Source organism: Carettochelys insculpta, chromosome 2, assembly GCF_033958435.1.
Source record: "Carettochelys insculpta isolate YL-2023 chromosome 2, ASM3395843v1, whole genome shotgun sequence".
In the NCBI taxonomy this organism is placed as follows: domain Eukaryota; kingdom Metazoa; phylum Chordata; order Testudines; family Carettochelyidae; genus Carettochelys; species Carettochelys insculpta.
Window position 1 is genome coordinate 215,320,639 of NC_134138.1, and position 20,884 is coordinate 215,341,522.

Here is a 20,884-nt window from a genome sequence, read left to right on the forward strand (position 1 = left end):
CCTTTGAGCTCAGTGAGAGTTTGTGGAGTGCAGGAGTAGTAGGGAACACAAATCATTGTGTGGGTTGGGGGAGAAAGGAAGCCACAGATGCCCACTGATACGCTCAGGTCCACAGCAGACATGCAGCTGAGGGAACCAAGCATGTTGGGCAATGATTGAAGACACCACTGCCCACCCCACGCATTCTATGTACTGCAACTTAACCCCCTCCCATCAAGTAAAAGCATTTGTTCGTTAAGACACTATAATTTATTGGCCCTACAACAGAAACGCATGGGTAGTATGTGCATTAGCTTCATGAATGATCTATAGGTTTTAAAGCATGCCTTATTTCCACTGCCTCAGTGTAGTTACTGGTGGATGGTTGTGTAGGCAGCTGCAAGTAAGCCCTGCCTATAGCCTCAGCTTCGGAATTCCAGATGGACAGGAAAGTCTCCCACCTGGATTCATAAATGTTGTGCAAAACAGCACACGCTGTAATCACAGTGGGGACAGTTTCAGAAAGGTCCAAATGGGTCAATAAGCATCAATCTTGCTTTTAAACTGCCAAAGGTATATTCAACCACCACTCTGCACCTGTTGAATCTGTGACTGAAGTTCTCCCTTGCTGGAGTCAAGGACTCCTGTGTAGGACTTCGTATGACAAAGCAGCAAAGCATAAGCCGGGTCACGCAATATTAAAGATAGGCATAGCCATGTTGCCAGTTGTGATTTTCCTGTCTGGGAAACCAGTCCCATCCAGAAGCTCTCTGTACAGCCCAGAATTTCTGAAGAGGCACACATCATGAACCCTCCCTGACCTGCCAACATTGATGGTGGCAAAATGACCTTTGTGATCTACCAACCCCTGCAACACCATTGAGAATTATCTCTTTCAGTTTATATACTCAGAGGTCAGCTGGGCAAGCGCCATTATGGGGATGTGCATGCCATTTATTGCCCCACTGCAGTTAGGAAACCCTGAAGCAAAGCCAAAGCCATCCACTAGTGCCTGCACGTGTCCCAGGGTCACAGTCTCTCTGAGGAGATGCCAACAGATTGCATGGGTCACCTGCATCACCCAGCGACCCCGCTGTACATCCCAAATTGATTTCCCATCGACCAGTAACTGATGGACATTGCAACCTGCAACAGTGCGATTGCCACTCACTTCTGAGCTGTTAAAGCCAGCCTCATTCTTGTGTTGCTGTGCTTAAGGGCAGGAGCCAGAACATCAGAAAGTTCCACAAAAGCAGATTTATGCACGCAAAAGTTCTGCGCCCACTGCTGGTAATCCCAGGACTCCTACACAATGTGGCCCCACTAGTGCGTGGCGGTTTTGGACTTGCGACACCAGCACTCTACTGTCAGCAATTCCTCCAGGACAGTCAGCAGATGAGAATTCTTGGACTGCAGTTGTGAGATTTACTTTTCAAGACCATTGTTGTCATCATCATGATAGTGAACCATCACTGAGCTTTACAACTGAAGGCAAAATTGTGCAACAGGCAGTGTGGTTGCCAAAAGGATATGTGCTATGAGTTGAAGCATTTGGAGATCCACGCTTGCACTGGCACAGAAAATGTAGCAAAAAATAGTGCGATCTCCAAATCATTTTTGCGTACTTACTGGGTGCTCTGAATTCTGGAACAGTGCTTTGCACTCTGGGATTCAAACATGAAACACCAACAAGCAGCCATGGCTAAGGCACTGCAGATAGGTACCCACAATGCACTGCTCATGATCTCAAACTTGCATAGGGCAATGAGGATGCGGAAACTCTAAACTGAAAAATGGTGGATCAAATGTCAGGAAGCTTTGTGGACACTTCAAATTGATAACAATGAGGTTAAAAAAATTGAATTTACCTCAGTGTAAATGCAACATGGGTATTAGTGGTGACCCATACTGAGAGAATATAATTTAGCGTGCTCTTGAAGTTTTACTACTACTACTACTTAACCCTTGCACTCCGTGTGGAGCACAGGTCATTTACAAGTCTCCTCCACTTCACTCTGTCTTGGGACAAAACTTCTACCTGGCTCCAAGAGTACCCCAGTTGTCTGCAATCTGTGCTGTCTTCCCCACTTGACACATGGTCCGAACGTTCCAGGTACCAAACTGGGTAGCTGTCCTAGGTAAGCGAAGAGTCATCTGCGGGGCAGCTGCCTTTCAGTCTTCCCTATCATGTTCATACTCAATTCGAGCAGATTGTCACCTCCTCACAAGACTTGTGTAGTTGTAGGTTTCTTTGTAGATGTTTCAGTTAACTTTTGTTTTTTTACAGATAGGGTTGTCAACCTTAAGACAACCCCTTTTACCTCAGGGAGAGGTGATCCAAGTTTGTCTGGTCTCTACCCTTTGACCTTGAGACACACAAGCCACCTGACCATGACAAGGAATGGACCATGAGGTAGCTCTTGAAATTTAAGGTCTGCTAAATAGACTAGCCAAGCACCCATTTGGAAAGGCTTCTTTAGACACAGCTTCTTGATTTTTTGTACTGATGTCAAATGACAGCAGTTGGACACCCTTTCCAATGTCTCCAAACTAGATACAGTACCTAGGAATTTTGTGGCATGCCTTGCATGCTGAACATGAAGGTGTGAAGAAGTTTCTGGAAAGAGGATTAATTAATTCCACAGCTAAAGACACTCCTGTGACCCCCACAACTGGCATAAGAGTTACAGGGGGTTACAGAAATCTCCTATGTTTGGTACATATATTCTAGTCCACCAAAGAATGTCATGTGAGATCCAAAAGCAAGCTGGTTGTACACTGATGATTATAAAATGCATGTATTAATATCAAGTAAAGAGCTATGTTTATATACGAGAATTATGTTTATAAAGTCCGTATCTATGCACTGCTCAGCCACCAAAGATATCCTGACGAAGTGGGTTTTTGCCCACCAAAGCTTATGCTCCAAAACATCTGTTAGTCTATTAGGTATCACTGGATTTCCCATTGTTTTCGCAGACACAGAAACACAGCTACCCTCTGATACTAGCCCAAGCTGAAAACGTTGGCAGACATACCATGACCACCGACCTGTTAATATGTAAATTGAGAACTGTTTCACAAGGGGCCTCCTACTAGCAGGATGAGCTGAAGGCAAACAAAGAACTGAGGCCTGCAGGAAAACTAAAGAGCAAAACAGCAATGGGTAGAGAAATAGACCCCACATCGTAAGGTGCACTTCAAGGGTATGCTCTATTATACTGTGAAGACTAGATTACCCCAGCATCCCCCACTTACGGGGCAAATGAACAGTAAAAATGTGAACCAGGCTTGAGCAAATTTTGGGTGAGAAACTTCAGATAGGAGAAGGTTAACCTGTTAAGTGTAAAAAAATGCTTTCTAGACAGGAAACACACAACCATCTGTTACTGTTCCCTGAATCTCTATTCATTGATAGGTAAACTTACTTCACCACAAATGTAAGGCTACTTCTACATTACCTTGAATAGAGACAGCCGCTATGCAATTTTAGGTATGCCTGTTGCATACCAAAAATAGATTTTAAAACTGTTGATATTCGTCCCGGTCATCACTGCAGAAGTCAGATGGAAGTGCACCTCGCGTCAGCATTCCTTAATCCTTGAGGCTAGCAAGGAGTCCCAGGGTTGCCACTGACCCCGGAACATGCCATTTCACATGAAACGGCACCCTGGAAGATTGAACCTAAGTATTCAATCTTCCTCAGCAACTGCAGACACAGCCTAAGGGCTGTGATGTTGAGCTAAGTGATGATCCTGAGCTGACTCTTACAAGCTGGCATGTACTACTCCTTTGGGGGCAATGAGCTGGTAGTCCTTTACATGTTTATTAGATAAACTGCAGTTCAAAATGAATTATGATGGAGCATGCAAGATGAACAATTCTTCACAAGATACTTTCACCCTGCAATTCCTTTCTTTCCCAAGCCCCAAAACAGCCCAAATCTGCTAAATGTTTAAGAATGGCTTTTTGCTTAGGCTTTTGGGGACTAATAACTGCAGTTAAAAACACAATCATGTTAAGATTGCTGTGTAGATATAGTCTCAAGGGCTATATTATTTCCAAACCATGGCCACTATTTTGAAATAACTGAGCATCTACACAATACAAACCCCTATTTCAAAATAATTTTAGAACAGTGCATGACTTATTTCAAATTTGGTAAATCTCACTGTATGAGAAACAGCACCTGTTTTGAAACAGATCTCTCGAAATGGAGCTGTGTAGACAACTAACGGGGCTATTTCAAAATAAGCTATACTGCCTCCAGGTCTTCTATTTCAAAATAGGCTCTATTGTGTCTGGATACACTATTTCACAGAATCACAGGGCTGGAAGTTAGTGCTGTGAAAAGTTGGCTTAGTAACTGAAGGAACTCTGTTGCAAGATGCCTGGTTAATCATTTCCACCAATTCAGGGGAGTGAGTGACTCTGTTCAAAACATCAGAAAACTTGTACTGATTCGATGGTTTTGTAAGCCCTGAAATTTATTACTGGAATAACTGAGAAGTGATTTGGAAATGCCCATACCATGGCAGCTGCAGCATCCTCAAAAGTTAGGTATCTTCATTTATGTGTGAGGTTAAGAATGTTCAAGCAAATGAGGTGGGCTTAGTGTCTGATCCATTTGCTTCCTTACAGCCTCCAGTTTAAACTCTGTGATAAAGTATTTTTTCCATCAGTGTTTCTTCAAGTGCCTTCCAAATCTCAACAGCATCCCTAAAGTTTGGTTACAGCTATGATAAACAGGTTGCACTATACTCAGCATGTCTTTTATATCCCTCTTTAATCCAAAGTAGGCAATTCTGGATGAGATACCCCTTTGTGAAGAAAACCATGATTAAATAAATGAAAGCATGAGAATAGGCAAAATTTTAATTAAGTTGGTCAAAACAATCAACCACAGAATTCCATCAAGCATTTTGAGGGAGAAATAGTGTGAATCCTCTTGCTCTCGTCAATCAATGTGAAGCAAAATTTCTGTTAACCATATTTTGTGACTCCAACGACTTACTTTTTAGAAGCCATACTTAATTCTTTGTCTGGAAGATGCATTAAATGGGCACTGCAGCCATATGTTGTTAAGGAATATATGTCTATTTCTGCTTCTAAATATCCTCTTATCTTTGCAGAAATATCTATGACAAAACTGCATGACAGTTGAATTTTCATTTAGTTTATTACAGCTTTCACTGCCACTTTTAAATATTCAGTTGTGTGGGCACTTCCTGATGTATCTGTTGTTTCCAAAAGATATGCAATCCCATTGTCTGCCACACAAGTACCTTCCACCAGCATCTGCTCTACAAGGTGGAGGATAATCTTGTCATACGTACTAAACCCCATCAATGAAAATGTTTACTGTTAATCTGAAGAGGAGAATCAGTGGCTGAAATGAACTGGGCAGTCTTTTCATATATTGTACTTTATTTGCATTTTCTGGTCCATGTTACAAGCCCATCAATGGTGGCGGTTTTGCTGGATGATTGCTATTTTTGTTTGCTACTGATACTTAATTATCTGAAATGTATGTTTAGTTGCAGCACTGCTGCTAAAAGTACCAAGAGATGACTGAGTTGTTGCAGATAGCGTCTCAAGCTTAGATGGGATACTGAAACAACATGAAAAAAATCATTTTTGAATAATAGGTCTTCCAGTCAAACCTTTACCTTTTCCAGCAAGGATACAGATCCAGTTCCAGATTACGAAAAACCACCTAAGAATGATTGCACTTAATTTTGGAATAAGCCCCACTCAACTCTCTGGCACTTTTGTTTTTGTACCAAAACAAGTATAGGATAGGGTTCCCTTGGAAAAATCTGAGTTATGCTGATGTAACACAGGGAACACTTATGATATCCCCATTATGGTCTGTGGCCATGATGTTCCAAAGTAAGGGGCATGTAGTATGTTATATAAAATAGGAAAATGACACTGCGGGGTAAATGGCAGCTTCAGAGTTCTCTTACTGCTGCTTTCTGCATCACATACTTGGGTGATAGACTCTAACCTTAATTAGCTAACTAAATAAGACATACAGAACAGCTAAATTTTTTTCCCTAGCAACATCCAACTCCGGAAACGGCTTGAGAATTTACTTGCCTAATCACACATACCAAAAGGCATCATGACAGTTGAAGAAAAATGCATTTTAAAGTGGCTTATTTACATTAACCGGTTGAACCACATTGTTCTTCAGACATAGCCATGTACTCATTCACATAATTCTCCCCCAGAAAGTAGTTTTCCCTATGTTGTTTTATTTTCCACGTAGGCGCTGCATCACCTTGCACTGCTTACACTTTCCTTTTTTAACCCAGGGAACAAATTTCTTCCAAACATGGTCTCTCCTAATCCCAAATTCATACCAGTATTTTTGTGGCAAAAGCGTGTGCACTGAATAACGTCTTCCCTCTTTCTTTCCAGCCATTCCACTGTTCCTTTCTATCTTGCCTCCATCCTTTCCTATAGGTTGTCTGTCTCTAAGACAATGTCTTAACTCTTCTGATATATTTGGCTCAGGCTCCACAACTACATAAGCACAGAACCAAAAAACAATGCTACGTAGCCTGTCTCTTTCTTTGCACGTTAATACAGCCTGTTGAGAAACAGAAACTGAAAGCCCAGAACTTCAAGTAGCAAAACCTGGTACTTTGGCTAGCCCAACTAGAGCTATTAATTCTTCATCAGACTAAATATAGGTGTAGCATGTTTGAGATATAATTGTAACTTTTTAAACAAATGTTTTTAAAAATCAAAATGAGATGTGCATTTTAAAAAAAAAAAAACTATTGATTTTTATCCACCCTTACCAATACATTTTTCCTTTGTCATATACACGTGACTTTCTGCTCAAGAACACTACCAGTTAAATCCAGAAGTCCCTAGTCATTTGACATTAAAGTTAACCATTTTCTTTAGCATCCCCCAAAAGCAAGTTTTTAGATCCTGCAACCAAAGGCCTTTTCATCCTCTTCCTTGTCCAAGGCTGGCTCAGACTACCATATCAGATTCCCACACCCCCCTCACCCCAAAGGAGTGCAAGTGGAAAGGAACAGCATCTATTTAGCTGATAGAATGCTTCATTAGCTGATACCCTTAGTTTTAAAACTGGGAAGTTTTCCCAGCTACCCCACTGGATTCCTTTCATCGTCTACCTTGAAGTCCTGTGCCCAAGGCTGAGAACCCCTAAGTCAGACTATTCATATTGCTGCAATAGCTATGTAAGGCCAGATCTAAACTATGGTGGAGGAAGGGGGGAAATCAATTTACGCTATGCAACTGAGGCTAAGTAATTTGCATAGCTGGAATAGACATACCAAAAACCGACTTTTCCTGCTATCCCCACAATGGGAGGTTGACAGGAGAAACTCTCCCACTGATTTCCCTTACTACTCCAGTGGTCTAGCTTCAATGTGTTTCTGCATACTTGTTCATAGACAACTGAAGTATGATATCACTATCTGATCCTGGCAATGTTGAGCATGGAGGAATATTTAAAGGCATATTTGCAGCAACACATGGATGTAGATTGCACATATTTATCGGAGACTCTAATGATTTTCAAGTTCAATCTGGCTGAATCCAAAGCAAGAGAGTATTTGGTTAATCCGACTTGCTGCATAGAAGCAGAAGGAGTGAACAATGAAAACTAAGGACATGTCTGAAAACTCTACAAGAAATTACAGTCTACAATGTAAATATTTGCTGGGAGTATCCATCATTTCTCAGAAAAGAGAGTACAAGAAGTCCGAAGATAAACACACAGTAATCCATCAAGAGGTTGCTAACAAGAGTTCTTACATGAAAATAAGATTCAAGACCAGCAGTTACTGTTAATAAAGTCACTTGTGTGTACAGGAAGTGTTTTCCTTCTGTTATAATATGTAGGTGGCTCAACCCTTATGTTTTTAATAGCATCCACACAGGATTTTGTCAATGCTCAGTCCACAGCATTTTATTCAAGACAGATGAATAAGTTTGCTTTAAGATTTCCCAACGTGTCCACTACTTGTAATTATTTATGTAGAAAATCAAAGAGGAAGGATGGTCCATTGGTTAGGAAAGCCCTGGTTCAACTCCCTATTCCTCTGGCAAGATGCTTAATGACTCTGCAGCTCAGTTTCCTACTTGTAAAATAGGAACAGACAGTTCCCTACCCCACCAAGGTGCAGTAATATAAATAAATTAAAGCTTGAGCAGTGTTCCCTGTAAACTGAGCACTTGGATGGCCACTAAGGGGAGATTCAGATGTTACCCAGCTGATTAGCAGAGCAGCAGTATGTTTCTATTGGTGGGGCACACTTGCTTATAACAAAATTTTTTCCAACCCATGAATGGAAAAAGTTGGAGGGAGCATTGCTTGTGAGATGGTCAGAGATAATGAAAAAAGTTAGATACTTGAATTCACTTGATTATCTTCTAAATATACCACTATGATAATATAGAGCAGTCAGAAGCAACACTTCTGTGCAGGCACTGAAAAACAAAGTCACACTTAACTGGTGTGAAGATCATACAAAATCCCTCTGAAAGGAAAAAACACAACACAACCCACTAAATCCTCCTCCTGGTTTGTCTCTTCAGAAGCATTAAGCTACAGATAAATCTTTATATTGCATTGACGTTAATGTCAATTCAAATTTTTACCTTTTCAGCACTATAACCCAAGATAAGTGCGTCTGCCCTGGATAAATTCAAAGGCTTACAAGGGGGTTGTCAGTCAGTCAATTTTCTCTTTCTGCTCTATTATGAAACTCAGACCAGGCATCAACACATCAACAGAAATACAAAATGAGTTTTTTTGTAAAAGGGCAAAGTCAAAAAGAAAACAAATGAACCTCCTTAATCTAAGCACCTGTGGTTGGGGTGAATCTGGTGCTAGGTCCCCAAGCTTTGCAGGCCAGATCCAGTCAACAGGCTGCAAAGCAGCTCTGCATGCTGTTGCTCCCTCATCCAGCAACTGGAGGGGAGCAGTAGCACAGTGAAGGGTTTGTCTGAAGGCTTCCCCCCCTGCAATCACGGAATTACTAAGGCAGTGTCTACACATGTCCCTCCCTTTTGGTGCTGACATGCATGTTCAGTGCCTCATTAGCATAATGAGAGCCATTCACACTTCGAAAGTGCTGCTTTCGAAATGCAGACTGGCCGTATAGACACAAGCACTTCGAAATAAGCACCAGACTTCGAAATTCCCTTATTCCCAAAACAAACTAGGAGGAGGATTTAGATGGAAAAAAATACGGCAAGAGATCAACTCACTCAGCATGTGGGAACAACTTAAGCCTGACCTATGCTTAAAATGAACACTAACCTAGCTATATCAGACAGGGATGTGAAATATTCACATCCTTGAGTACTGTAGTTAAGCTCACATAACCCATGGGGCAGGCAAGGCTACTGCTGCTCAGGGAGCAGAATTAGCTGCACTGAAACAGGAATGTCTTCGCTACAGCAACACAGCTGAAACTGTGACATTGACTTTCATAGCAGACGTAGCTCTTAGATCTTAGTCAGATCCCTCATCCATCCCTGTAACTCCCTATGTAGAGCTACACAAAAATTCCACTAGATCTCTGTCAAATGTCAAGTTATTTTTAATACAGACACAACCAATCACTGGTGCAATAGCAATAACTGCCTTTAAGGCTCCAAAGGTTAAATATAGGTCATCTTTAACAGTTTTGAGCTTTCAGTAATTAATTCTCCTCCACAAAAAGCCAGGGTCCTCTTACCCTACATTCATGGCCAATAAACTGATACTTTGAGGTCACTTACAAAAGCCTGATTCTCCTTACACATAATACCAAGGCAGCTACAGAGGAATTTCATCACTCTTATTTAGTGAATTCAGAATTCCCTGAAGAATTCTTCACTGGGCATGCATCCTAACCTTCACACTATTACTCATAATGGATTGTATGAGTCATCCACTTTCCTACCAACCCCAAGGTATAATCAATTTAACAACCATTTGTTTACATTCTTTGACCACACAGCAGAGTCTGATCTTGTATCAAATGGTTGTTTGAGCAAGATTAAAGCTTCTTGATCAGATATTTTTCTGCAAATACATAATTCACGAAGCCCGACTGGTTTGAGTAAATCCATTACATTAGAATGTGCTGACTGCGAAAACCTGATTCTATCCCTGCCTCTAGCAGAGAGAATTCCTGCATGATCATAGGTAAATCACAAACCTTTTCAGAAATGCCAGAAATGGTTTCTAACTGTGTGTTCCTCTTTTTCCGGGTGTTCAACTAGACACCCAGAAATACTATTGGCAGAAGTGATGCGCTTTGAATTATGCTAAACATGCATTACAAAGTCTCAAAATGGATATAAAAAATTAGCATATATTTTTTAAGACCCCTCATCTGTACCTCACCTGCTCATCTGTACAATCATACCCCATCATATCACCAGGATGTTAGGAGATTAATTATATTTGTGAACAGGGTTTGGGAGGGAGTGAGGGGGAAAACAGTAATACTGTGGCCCTAAACTCAGGGAACCCTCCCTAGAAGTATACTACTTTCAAATAAAGTAAAAAAGGAAGGATGGGACTCCAACCAACACCAAATAACTCTCAGTATGTCTAAGAACCAGATACTACAATCGTGTTTGCCATAGATAAGCACATGAATTAGTTAATAATGCTGCCTTCAGAGAAGAATTTGCATAGTTGTGCAATAGGCCTCAAACAGTTTCTCATTAAACGATCATCATCCATTCTGTGCACTGACTGAAGCAGGGCTTTTGAGGAAAACTATATATCATGTAATGGAAGACTCAATGCATTCACACAGGACTGACGTTATCCATGCAACCTTAATTAATTCTGACATCTCTTAACTTCTCATGCTTAACCCTGAAATCTCACCAGTGCCCTTATGATGGAGATTAAGTATGTGACACACCACATTTAAGGAGACTAAATAATTCCACCATGTGACATCACACTGAAAAATCTCACAAATGGTATCATATGACTTGAGATTGACATCCACATAGGTCATCATCAGGAGTGGAACCTTTAGATCCATTTCAGAGACTCTGTCACTTAGGCCAACAGAGTAACTGATAGCAATTGTGGGTTATAATCCTCTGTTCGGATATGCATTTGAGCAGGACAAGACTTTGCCCATGTGTTTCACAAGTACTTGCGGACAGTAGCGATACTGTGAAACAAGAAGTTTGGGTTCCATTCCAAACTTTGGAGGAGAGCATTCTCTAGTGGACCCATTATTCTTCCATTTCCCACAAGACTGATACATCCTCCTGTGTCCTCTCCAACTTGTTATTGTTCCAATCATATCTCTTCTCCACTTTTTCAGTTCAAATGTCCATTCAGGCTTCTCATCCCAGGCCTCTATAAAATCCTTCAGTCGCTGTCTGCCACCCCAATGTTCCAATCACAGTCCCACTGCCCAGTCTCCCTCCATTCCCCTAGCACCATGTCCCCAGTTTCTAGACCTAAGCCAGTTCGCCTCTCAGCTTAATCATCCAACCCTCTAGATGGCTCCATGCACATGTTCCTCAACCCACTGGCTCCCAGTCTGTCTCCCTCCCTCAGTTCTTCATCCAGTCTTCGTGCCCCTCTTCCAGGTTCCTTGACCTAGCCTCTGTGCCCAACCAGTTCCTGTTCTACTGCCACAAATCTTTCGAGGCACCTTGGTGTAACTTTACCTCCCAGAAAGTTCCTTGTCCCACACTCCTTATCTATTGTCAGACACTCATTCCCGATTTGCTTGCCCAGACAGTGCCAATCTCCTCACTACCTCATTCTCAGTTCTCTGCTCCAAAACATGGGGGCACTAAAGTTTCTTAAATAAAAGACTGCTAAGATTTAATAAAGCAAAACATTTTTCTGCCCAGCCCTGTTCTCAGAAACAGTGAAACTTCTCTGGCTGAAGTTCAGATCAAGCTGAATTTTTAGGAGAACACCCAGAATGGAAAATTTCATCCCAACAGTTTAGTTTGGCAAAGTTACAAAATCCTGTTTCAGTTGTTATGAGAGGAAGTACAGTATTTCCTCTCATAACAGATGGTGCTACCAGCTCACCCAGAATACCTGCATTTCAATTAGCATATTTAAAATGAAAAGACGACAATTTGCACTGAAGTGTCAAGACTTGTCACAACTAGGAATTATCCCACTTATAAAGGCCTCTTGTAATTTGTGTATTTTTGGCTCAGTTTAGAACACAATGTATGTTCACAGTTACTGAAAAAAACACAACTCACGTACCTTGAAAATACCAACCCAATCCTTTTGGTGTGGTTGGATATACTGGGTCAGAGTATAATGACATTCAAGGTGAGCATTAGGAAGGTAACTTTTTGCCACATTTTGAAAGATCACATGTGCAAAGTTGGAAGTCTGTAGCGCATTACTTGAAGATGGAGCCTCTTGAAAGGATGACATGATGATCTGTAACAATTAGAATTCTTATTTCAGAAAAGTTGTATTAAAAGAATAGTCTATGACATCAAATCAGTTTCATGCTCTTGAAAGGTACAACAATGTGAAGCCTACAAAATGACTATTGAGAGAAAATATACTCCATAATGAGAAGCTACAGCAAGATTCCACAAAATATTCTGCCTTGTTTAAGCTATTTCTAGTGATGAAAAGGAAGTTTGTCTTGCATGTCCAAGAACAATAAGAGGGAGTGGCAGTGTGCCTGATGCGCCAAGTAAGTACCTTTGAATCCAGTGATAGAAGCACTCAGGCAGAAACCAGGAGAACTATGACTTATAAGCAACATTTTTTGTTATATTGTCTGCCTTCATAAAGAGCATCCTAGGCTTGTGGTTTTCCACAATCTTCCCCCTCCTAGCTGCTGCTGTTCTTTTTCTGGAGGGGATGTTACTAAAACTAGTGCCCCACCTAGTATGGCAAGCAAGCAAGCAAGCAAACAGGAAAATCCAGGCCTCCTTTGCTGTACCTGAAAATTATTTGTTTCTTTAAGAACACAAAAGAAATAATTTCCTTGCAAGACATTTAAATGTTTATAAAGGAGGTGTTCTATTGATTTCAATAGCACTACTCACAGTAAACCTAAGCACACGCACGTATTAACAAGATAGAAGCTTTACATCAAATAATACATCTCTAGGGACAAGAGGCAGAATATCTGAATATTACAGTTTTTCTTACTCCATTCTGTAGCTGTTTTTGTTAAAGTTACTGTAATTACAACAGCTGTGTACAAGCCTAGATTCAGGTGATAAGTAAACCCTTTGTAAAGCATTCTTCCAGGAACTATACACCTAATACCCATTTAAAATATGTCCTCAGAGGACTGACCAATTCTAACTCCCCCCTAAAGTATGAGGAATTAGGATCAGCTCTTAAAAACTGTTCCCACCAACATACCACACTATTAACATAGCTCCAAAAATTGAAAAGAATAAGGCAGTTAAGAGTTGGTCTCTTTAAAATAAAATGGGCAACAAGAATGAACAGATACTGCCCTGTCATATTCAATAATGATTAAACAAAGATTTCTACTATTACCTCAAATATCTATGGCCTTTTACCATCTGATTTATTCATGATGTTAAATAGTTGTTGTAATTTCTTTTGGAATTTTGATTTAGTATAATACATGAAGTATGCACCAAGAGCCAGGCTAATTGTTTTGGCAGATTAGACTATTATAAATAAAGACCAACACAGTTTTGAATTTTCACTAATAAAATTTAAGGATAAAATAAGAGTTTGAATTAATGAGTCTCCATTATAGTAAAATAAAAAAAAATTAAGCTTCCTCTTACACAGATTAAATCAGAAAGCAATTTCCAGAGACAAGAAAGGAAAACATACCCTAACAATAAGTTTCCTCTGTCAGACCAACCACTGGGGTTAAAGGACCACACTCTTCCTAAACATCTGAGAGAGAGTGCAGCTTTATGCCTCGGTATACTTGTTCCATTCTCTCCTCTCACACCCCTTTCCTCCCCACCCCAGAACAACAAGAGACTTGCCTCAAATTTGATCCAAAATGCAAAATCTATAAAAGCTGATTTTTACAAATTCAACAACACAGTATCCACTTTTTTCCCCCAAAGTGGAATTAAAATATTTGTTTCTAGCAGTGCCCACTAGCACTTAAAACCAAATCATGACAACAGGAATTGCAAAATATGGATGTTAATTTTATTGTCCAAGATAGAAGTAAAAAAAAAAAAAAAAAATAAAAATATCAAAACAAAAAGGACTGATAAGCAAATTATACTAAAATCTTTCACGACTAGAAAAAGAACAGCATAGTTAAGATTTTATTAATAACGCAAAACAAAAGATATTCGCATCCAGACAGCCAAACCAACTTGGCACATCCAATATCTTTACTGAAATTGTGTTTTTGTTTGTTTGTTTTTGGCATAACAAGCTACGTTAAGCAGATTTGTAAGGGATTTTCTGTGGGTCAACAAAACGCACCTAGAATTATTACTTTTAAGTAGGAAAGTCCCTCCTAAGTTTGGAGGCACCTGAAACCTAGCTACAGTTACAGGAACGGCTCCAAAAACGTTTGGAGGCTACTAGGACTCCCGGTTTACCCACCTCAAAATCCCCTGGCTTGTCTACCACGGAGAAGCGTTTAAATGACTCACGGCTACTGTACGCTAAGCAGCGCGTCCCTCAACACACCGGCCAGCTCCTTCTCCTCCTGCAAAGCCAGGCCCGGAGCAATTCCAGGGCCAGACGGTCGGGAAAAGCCCCTACCAGCCTTCTTCCGCAACTCACCCCTCCTGTCACACCCCTCTGCGGCTCGCCACGGATACCTCCAACCACCCCGTCGCGCACATACGGGTCCCGCCCCCTCCCCAATCCGCAGCGCCGCCGCCGCCAATCCCCTGAACCAACGGGGTCGCGCGGTCGGGCCGACACAGGCCTCGAGAACGAGGGGCGGGGCCCAGCTGCGACTGCTAACAGGACGGAGCGAGCAGAGGCTCTTACGGAACGGAGCGCGCAGCGGCGCGAGAACTCTGCCACCCACCCCCCAGGACACAGAGAGGCCGAGTGGGCCCTTACCTGGGACGGGCACAGAGGACGCTAAGGACATCAACACGGCACCACAACCACCCCCATCTGCGTACCTCGCTGTCGTAACAACGTCACGTCCGCCCCCTAACCGGAACCAGCGGGTGACGTCAGCGAGGGGCGGGTCCGCTTTGAGACAGCTGTATCCAGTCTCTCTTGGGCCCGGCCGTGGGGCACCCCACCACCAAGCCACCCCGTCCCTGCCTTTCCTCCTTGTGCCCAGCACGCGCCAGCGGAAGTCTGGGACTTAGTCTTATGAGCACCCCACCAGCATGCTGCCGTGAGGTGAGGAGCCCCGGAACCAGGCCCATACTGCTCGCTTCTGCGCTAGACACGACACACCAGGCCCCCGGGGATCGCGCCCCATAGCGCTCACTCTTCCCGACTCTGCGCTAGAGATGCTGTTCCACCGCATTACCCCTCACACACATAACCTAGAAGCCAGCTCCTAACACTCCCCGTTCAAACTTTTACAGGGACCCCACCTCATGCACTTGCACAGATAAGCCACCTTCAGGTAGCTGGCCTCAAAGCTCTTCACACACGCAGCAGCCACAGGAAGTTGTAGCTCGCTTTCTTATCTTCCACTGGGGAGGAGTTAAGTGTGCATGGGTATTCACATTGCCGAGCACGGCTTTTACCCCCTATAAATCACATCTGCCAGACTACTCAAACTCATCGTTTACACACATCATTACAACTTCCCCTATTCCTAATGCTTATCCTTAAATCTTAACTATGGGCTCCTACACTTGCCCTGATGTACACACTCCCTTTGTGTATCCCCTTGCTTATTAACATTAACCCATTCATTTTTGAGCTGGATAGTCTCTACTTCCAACCATCTCAAAGGGTTAGATAATAGCAAGTATGACATGCTTGTCTAATACCTTAGCTGCTATTTAAAGTGGCAACCTCAATTAAAGTCAATTGATGTACCAGCTGAAGATCTGGCCTAATGATCCACACAATCCTTCTTCAGTTGGATTCAAAGTTACAATTCAAAAGCCCCCTGCTAGGTGATTTAACAGAAAGAAAGAGCGGTTGATTGAGTAACCAAACTAATGAGCAATCAACAGCTGCCTAATGATCCTTTTTTAGTATACTGAAACCTCTTTTTCATCAAAACTTCTTTTATCCTGAATGTACTCTTGTATTCTTTCCCTGTTGATTAGTACAGAGAGAAAGCCATGCTGTCAAAACAAAAAAGCAGTAAAGTAGCACTTTAAAGACTAACAAAATAACTTATTAGGTGAGCTTTCATGGGACAGTGGTCTGAAGAAGTGGGTCTGTCCCATGAAAGCTCACCTAATAAATTATTGTGTTAGTCTTTAAAGTGCTACTTTACTGCTCTTTTATTCCCTCCCTGTGATGTTTTTTGTAAAGGAAGTATATGACAGATGCATGAAATCATACTAATACTAAAGAAACCAGATTTACCATTTAGGTACGATTCCTAATCTTTAATGATTAGCTCTGACAGAAACATAGGCACAATTGACTATATTAATTGATATTTCAAGTGATAAAGCAATTCACTTTTTTGTGCAGCAAATTACAGAAAGAACTTCAATGATTTATTTCTACTATAATTTACTATTTAAATGACTGATTTTTATATTTAGTTATATCATGGGATATACAGTAAGCTTTTCGAAAAGAGTATCTGTGTACATGTTACATATAGATCAGTTCACAAGGCAAAAGAAGATAGCATGCAACAGTCTGTCTCAGGTAAGCACAAGTTAATTTATTAGAGTGGAAAATGAAGCTAGCTTGTATGTTCATCAGAAAACCTAAAAATAGTTCCAGCACCACTGAAGTAAGATGTCTGAAAAATAGGATCCCCATCCAAAACACAGACAGCATGACATGCCAGTCAGAACTGAATACCTCTGCCCTCATAATTCAGTTCTGACTGGCATGCCATGATGTCTGTGTTTTGGGTGGGGATCCTATTTTTCAGACATCTTACTTCAGTGGTGCTGGAACTATTTTTAGGTGAGGAGGCAGAGTTGTACCCACCTGACACACGCATATACACACACCTGTTTGTGCCCATCACCACCCAAGACTGCGATTGCACCCAGGGTTCCCAGCTCTCCTGGATGGACCTGAGGCTGTGGCCACAAATGACATCTGGCCAGGAAGAGCTGGTAACTTAGCAACAGCTGGAGGCGGCTGCAGAAAGTAACTGCAGATGGTGGACTGCAGAGCACACAGGGGTAGCAGGCAGCGGGATCCCAGAGAGTGCCCGAGCCAGTAGGACCTCAGATGGGTCACCCAAAGGGTGGGACACAGGGCTGCTGGAGTCAACATCAGGGCCAGCCTCTGGGCATGGGGAAGCTGGATGGAAAACCTTGGGGATGCTGAAGCATCCTCCAAACTCCTGCTTTCCACGCCTGTGTCTTAATTCATAAAGAGTTTTACTGCTTCTTAGATTTGTCCCGAATGAAATGTGACTGTCATGGTTACCAGCTTCAAGGATATTTCACCCAATCTTCTTCATAAAAGTACTAAACAAGAAAAGACCTATTGCCAGGCAACATCTTTATGGACAAATCAAGGGCCATCCTTAGGATTTAATGGGGGCCTATGCCATAATATTAAACTGGGGCCCTTATACCCAATGGCAGCCAGGGGCAGTGGGAGATGATTTTTTTAGGGATGTGATTTTATAAGGTTCAGCAACACTCTAATGAAATATTTTTAAAACAGCTTTTAAACCCAGGTCCTATTGACTAACACAGTAAATTCTGAATGGACAGGATTTGGGGAATGCCTGTTAAATGGCTCCATTACCACTTGAATGGCTCTTTCAGATGTTCTGCTAATAGGGCTGGCAGGATTTTTCACTTTTAATTTAACTAGATCATGGCCAAAAGAGGAAGAGCCACAGAACAGAGATAGGAAGCAGCAGATTAAGACCCAGTGGTGCCCTAAGTTGCTGGGTGCCTTATGCAACTGCTTACTCTGTGTGTGGGTAGGGACAGCTCTAGGATACACACACATCTCCTAGAACTGGAAGGGACCTTGGGAGGTCATCTAGTCCAGTCCCCTGTCCTCTTAGCAGGGCCAGGCACTATCCCTGACATCTATTTGCCCCAATGCCTAAATGGCCTCCTCAAAAATTGAACTCACAACCCTGGATTTAGCAGTCCAATGCTCAAATAAGGAGAAAGTACAAAGATTAAAGAAAAAAGATTTTATTTAAATTTCTTCTAAGTAAGGCTATTTAATCACAGTTAACTCATATGACTACCTCAAAAAGTCAATGAAAAATTAATTGTGATTAATCGTAGTTTAAATCACACTGCTAAACAATACAATACCAATTGAAATTTATTTAATATTTTGGATGTTTTTTCTACATTTTCAAATACACTGATTGCAGTTGCATAAAGAATACGAAGTGTGCAATGCTCTCTTTACATTATTTTGAATTACAAATATTTGCACTGTAAAAATGACAAGCAGCATTTTTCAATTCACCTAACACAAGTACTGTGCAACCTACTTATTGTAAAGTGTAGCTTACAAATGTAGATTTTTGTTACATAACTGCACTCAAAAACAAATCAATATAAAACTTTAGTGCCAACAAATCCACTGAGTTCTATTTCTTGTTCAGCCAATTACTAAGACAAACATTTATGCAGATAATGCTGCCCATTTATTAACTGTGTCACCTGAAAGTGAGAACAGTCATTCGCATGGCCCTTTTGCAGCTGGCATTGAAAGATATTTACATGCCAAGCATCTTAAACATTCATATCTGCCTGTTCTTGCTTTGATCACTGTTCCAGAGGATATGCTTCCATGCTGATGATTCTCATTAAAAGAAAAATGTGGTAGTTAAATTTGTAATTGAAGTCCTTGGAGGAGAATTGTGTGTCTCCTCTTTTGCTTTACCTGTGTTCTGCCATATATGTTATAGCTGTATCTGATGATGATTCAGCATATGTTGTTTATGTAAAGAACATTTTCATACAGAGCTGAAAAAATGCAACTAACCAATGTGCGGTTTCTAAAGCTAGCTACAACACTCAGCCCAACTTTTAAGAATCAGAAAACTCTTCCAAAATTTGACAGGGATGACATGTGGAACACATTTTCAGAAGTCTTGGAAGAGCAATATTCCAAAGAGGAAACTGCAGAGCCCAAACCACCATGAAGGAAAATTACCCTTGTGCTGAGGACATCTGACTCAGATGAGGAAAACTGTCATGTTGGTCACACTGCTTTGCATCATTGCAAAGCAGAACCTGTCAGCAGCATAGACGAGTCTTATGAAAAGGTGGTTGAAGGATGAAGGAATTAGGAATGTTAATGTGTAGCTGTTAAACTGATAAGCCCCATCCTAAATAGATGAGGCTTACCAGTTACAATTAAGTGGTGGGGGCTGGATCAGCACTCTGCCTGCCTCAGGCAGGAGGTTGCTCCAGCTCCACACGGCCACTGTAGGCAAGGGTTGTCCAGCTCAGCCAGAACAGTCCCTGTTCACAGTGACCAGGGGGAGTGGGACAGAAGAGCTGGAGAAGCCACTCCAACCCAGTCAAGATGGAGCAACCGTCCCAGCTGCCCCACCCTCTTTAATCTGTTAACCAGTTAAAACTACTATTTAACCAATTAAATGAGATTTTACATCCTAGAAGGGACATACAAATCTTTAGTACATCTGGCAGGTAACTATCTTGTGATGTTAACTACTAAATTGCCATGCAAATGTCTGGTCTCACTTTCAGGTGACATTATGAAAAATAAGTGGGTGCCATTATCTCCTACAAATGTAAACAAACTTGTGTATTCATCCAGTTGCTCAGGCAAGAAGTAGAACTGAGTGGACTTCTAGGATCTAAAGTTTTCCATTGTTTTGTTTTTCAGTGAATTGAAAAATGCTATTTCTTTTGGTTTTTAAAAATATAGAGCACTGTGTGCTTTGTATTATGCATTCGTGATTGAAATAAATGTATTTTAAAATGTGGAAAAGATCCAAAAATATGTAAATAAATATAGTATTCTATTGTAGTTTAATAGTGTGATTATTTGCAATTTAACTTTTAGCTATCACATGCTTAATCACAATTTTTTAAATCATTTGACATCCCTACTTCTAAGTTACAGCAGTTTTAATAAAGGAAGCATTATTATTTCTGATGGGTTTCCCTAATGTCTGGCAGGATTAAAACCTTTCAGTGGCACAAACATCATTGCAGGGGCAGCTAACAGGGAGTTTGCCTGGGAAGGCATCCTAGAGGAGCTCAGGTGTGGCATTTGGGGGGCTGCATTGTGAGCTAGTGGGTTGAATTTCTCTGTGTGCATTTGTTTGAGAGGGGCAGTTTGAATAGCTGCCTGTGCACCTGAGCATCTGTTTTGCAGCAAGGGGCAGTTGGAAAACATGCTTGGCAGTTTGGCAAGTTTGCAAGGTATGAATTGGGAGAGCTTCCTTTCAGGTGGACCTTCAAGGGCTGATTAGATTGGAGGCAAAGGCTTTGAACCGGGCCTAACCAGCTAACAGCTCTATAAGAAGGCAGCCATAGCAAACCCTACGAGCAGCAAACAGGGAGTTTGCCTGAGAGCTGACCTGCAGCAGGAACCCCATATCTGTTTTTCCCTTTCCCTTTTTTATATGCAACCTGGGGAGCAAAGCAGACAAGGGGCTGCAGACAGGGGAGTTTAAGAGGGGGTTTAACAGAGGGAGGCCTACAATGGTCAGGAAGACCCTCAATACCTGTTCTAGCACTACTTCTGTCTCCTGTGCCTATAGCCAGACAGACTGCCTGACTATGGATGCCTCTGCCCAGATCCTGGTGTGGTTTTCGAGGACTGTGGCTTGCAGTTCCCACTTACTGA

General features: G+C 41.6%; 1 protein-coding gene across 2 annotated transcripts in view; it reads right to left on the bottom strand.

The window, feature by feature from the left end:
* Positions 1-15,119, bottom strand: part of TAX1BP1 (Tax1 binding protein 1) — a 112,516-nt gene extending 97,397 nt beyond the window's left edge. The window contains exons 1-2 of one of the 2 annotated variants that reach the window (XM_074984571.1): positions 15,023-15,119; positions 12,230-12,412 (exon numbers count right to left, since the gene is read on the bottom strand). In XM_074984571.1, the coding sequence (XP_074840672.1) occupies positions 12,230-12,406 (177 nt within the window). In that variant the 5' untranslated portion in view covers positions 12,407-12,412; positions 15,023-15,119. Of the gene's footprint in view, positions 1-12,229; positions 12,413-14,551; positions 14,683-15,022 lie in introns of those variants that run through there. The other variant, XM_074984572.1, reaches the window with a different exon arrangement.
* Between the last annotated feature and the right edge of the window lie 5,765 nt (positions 15,120-20,884).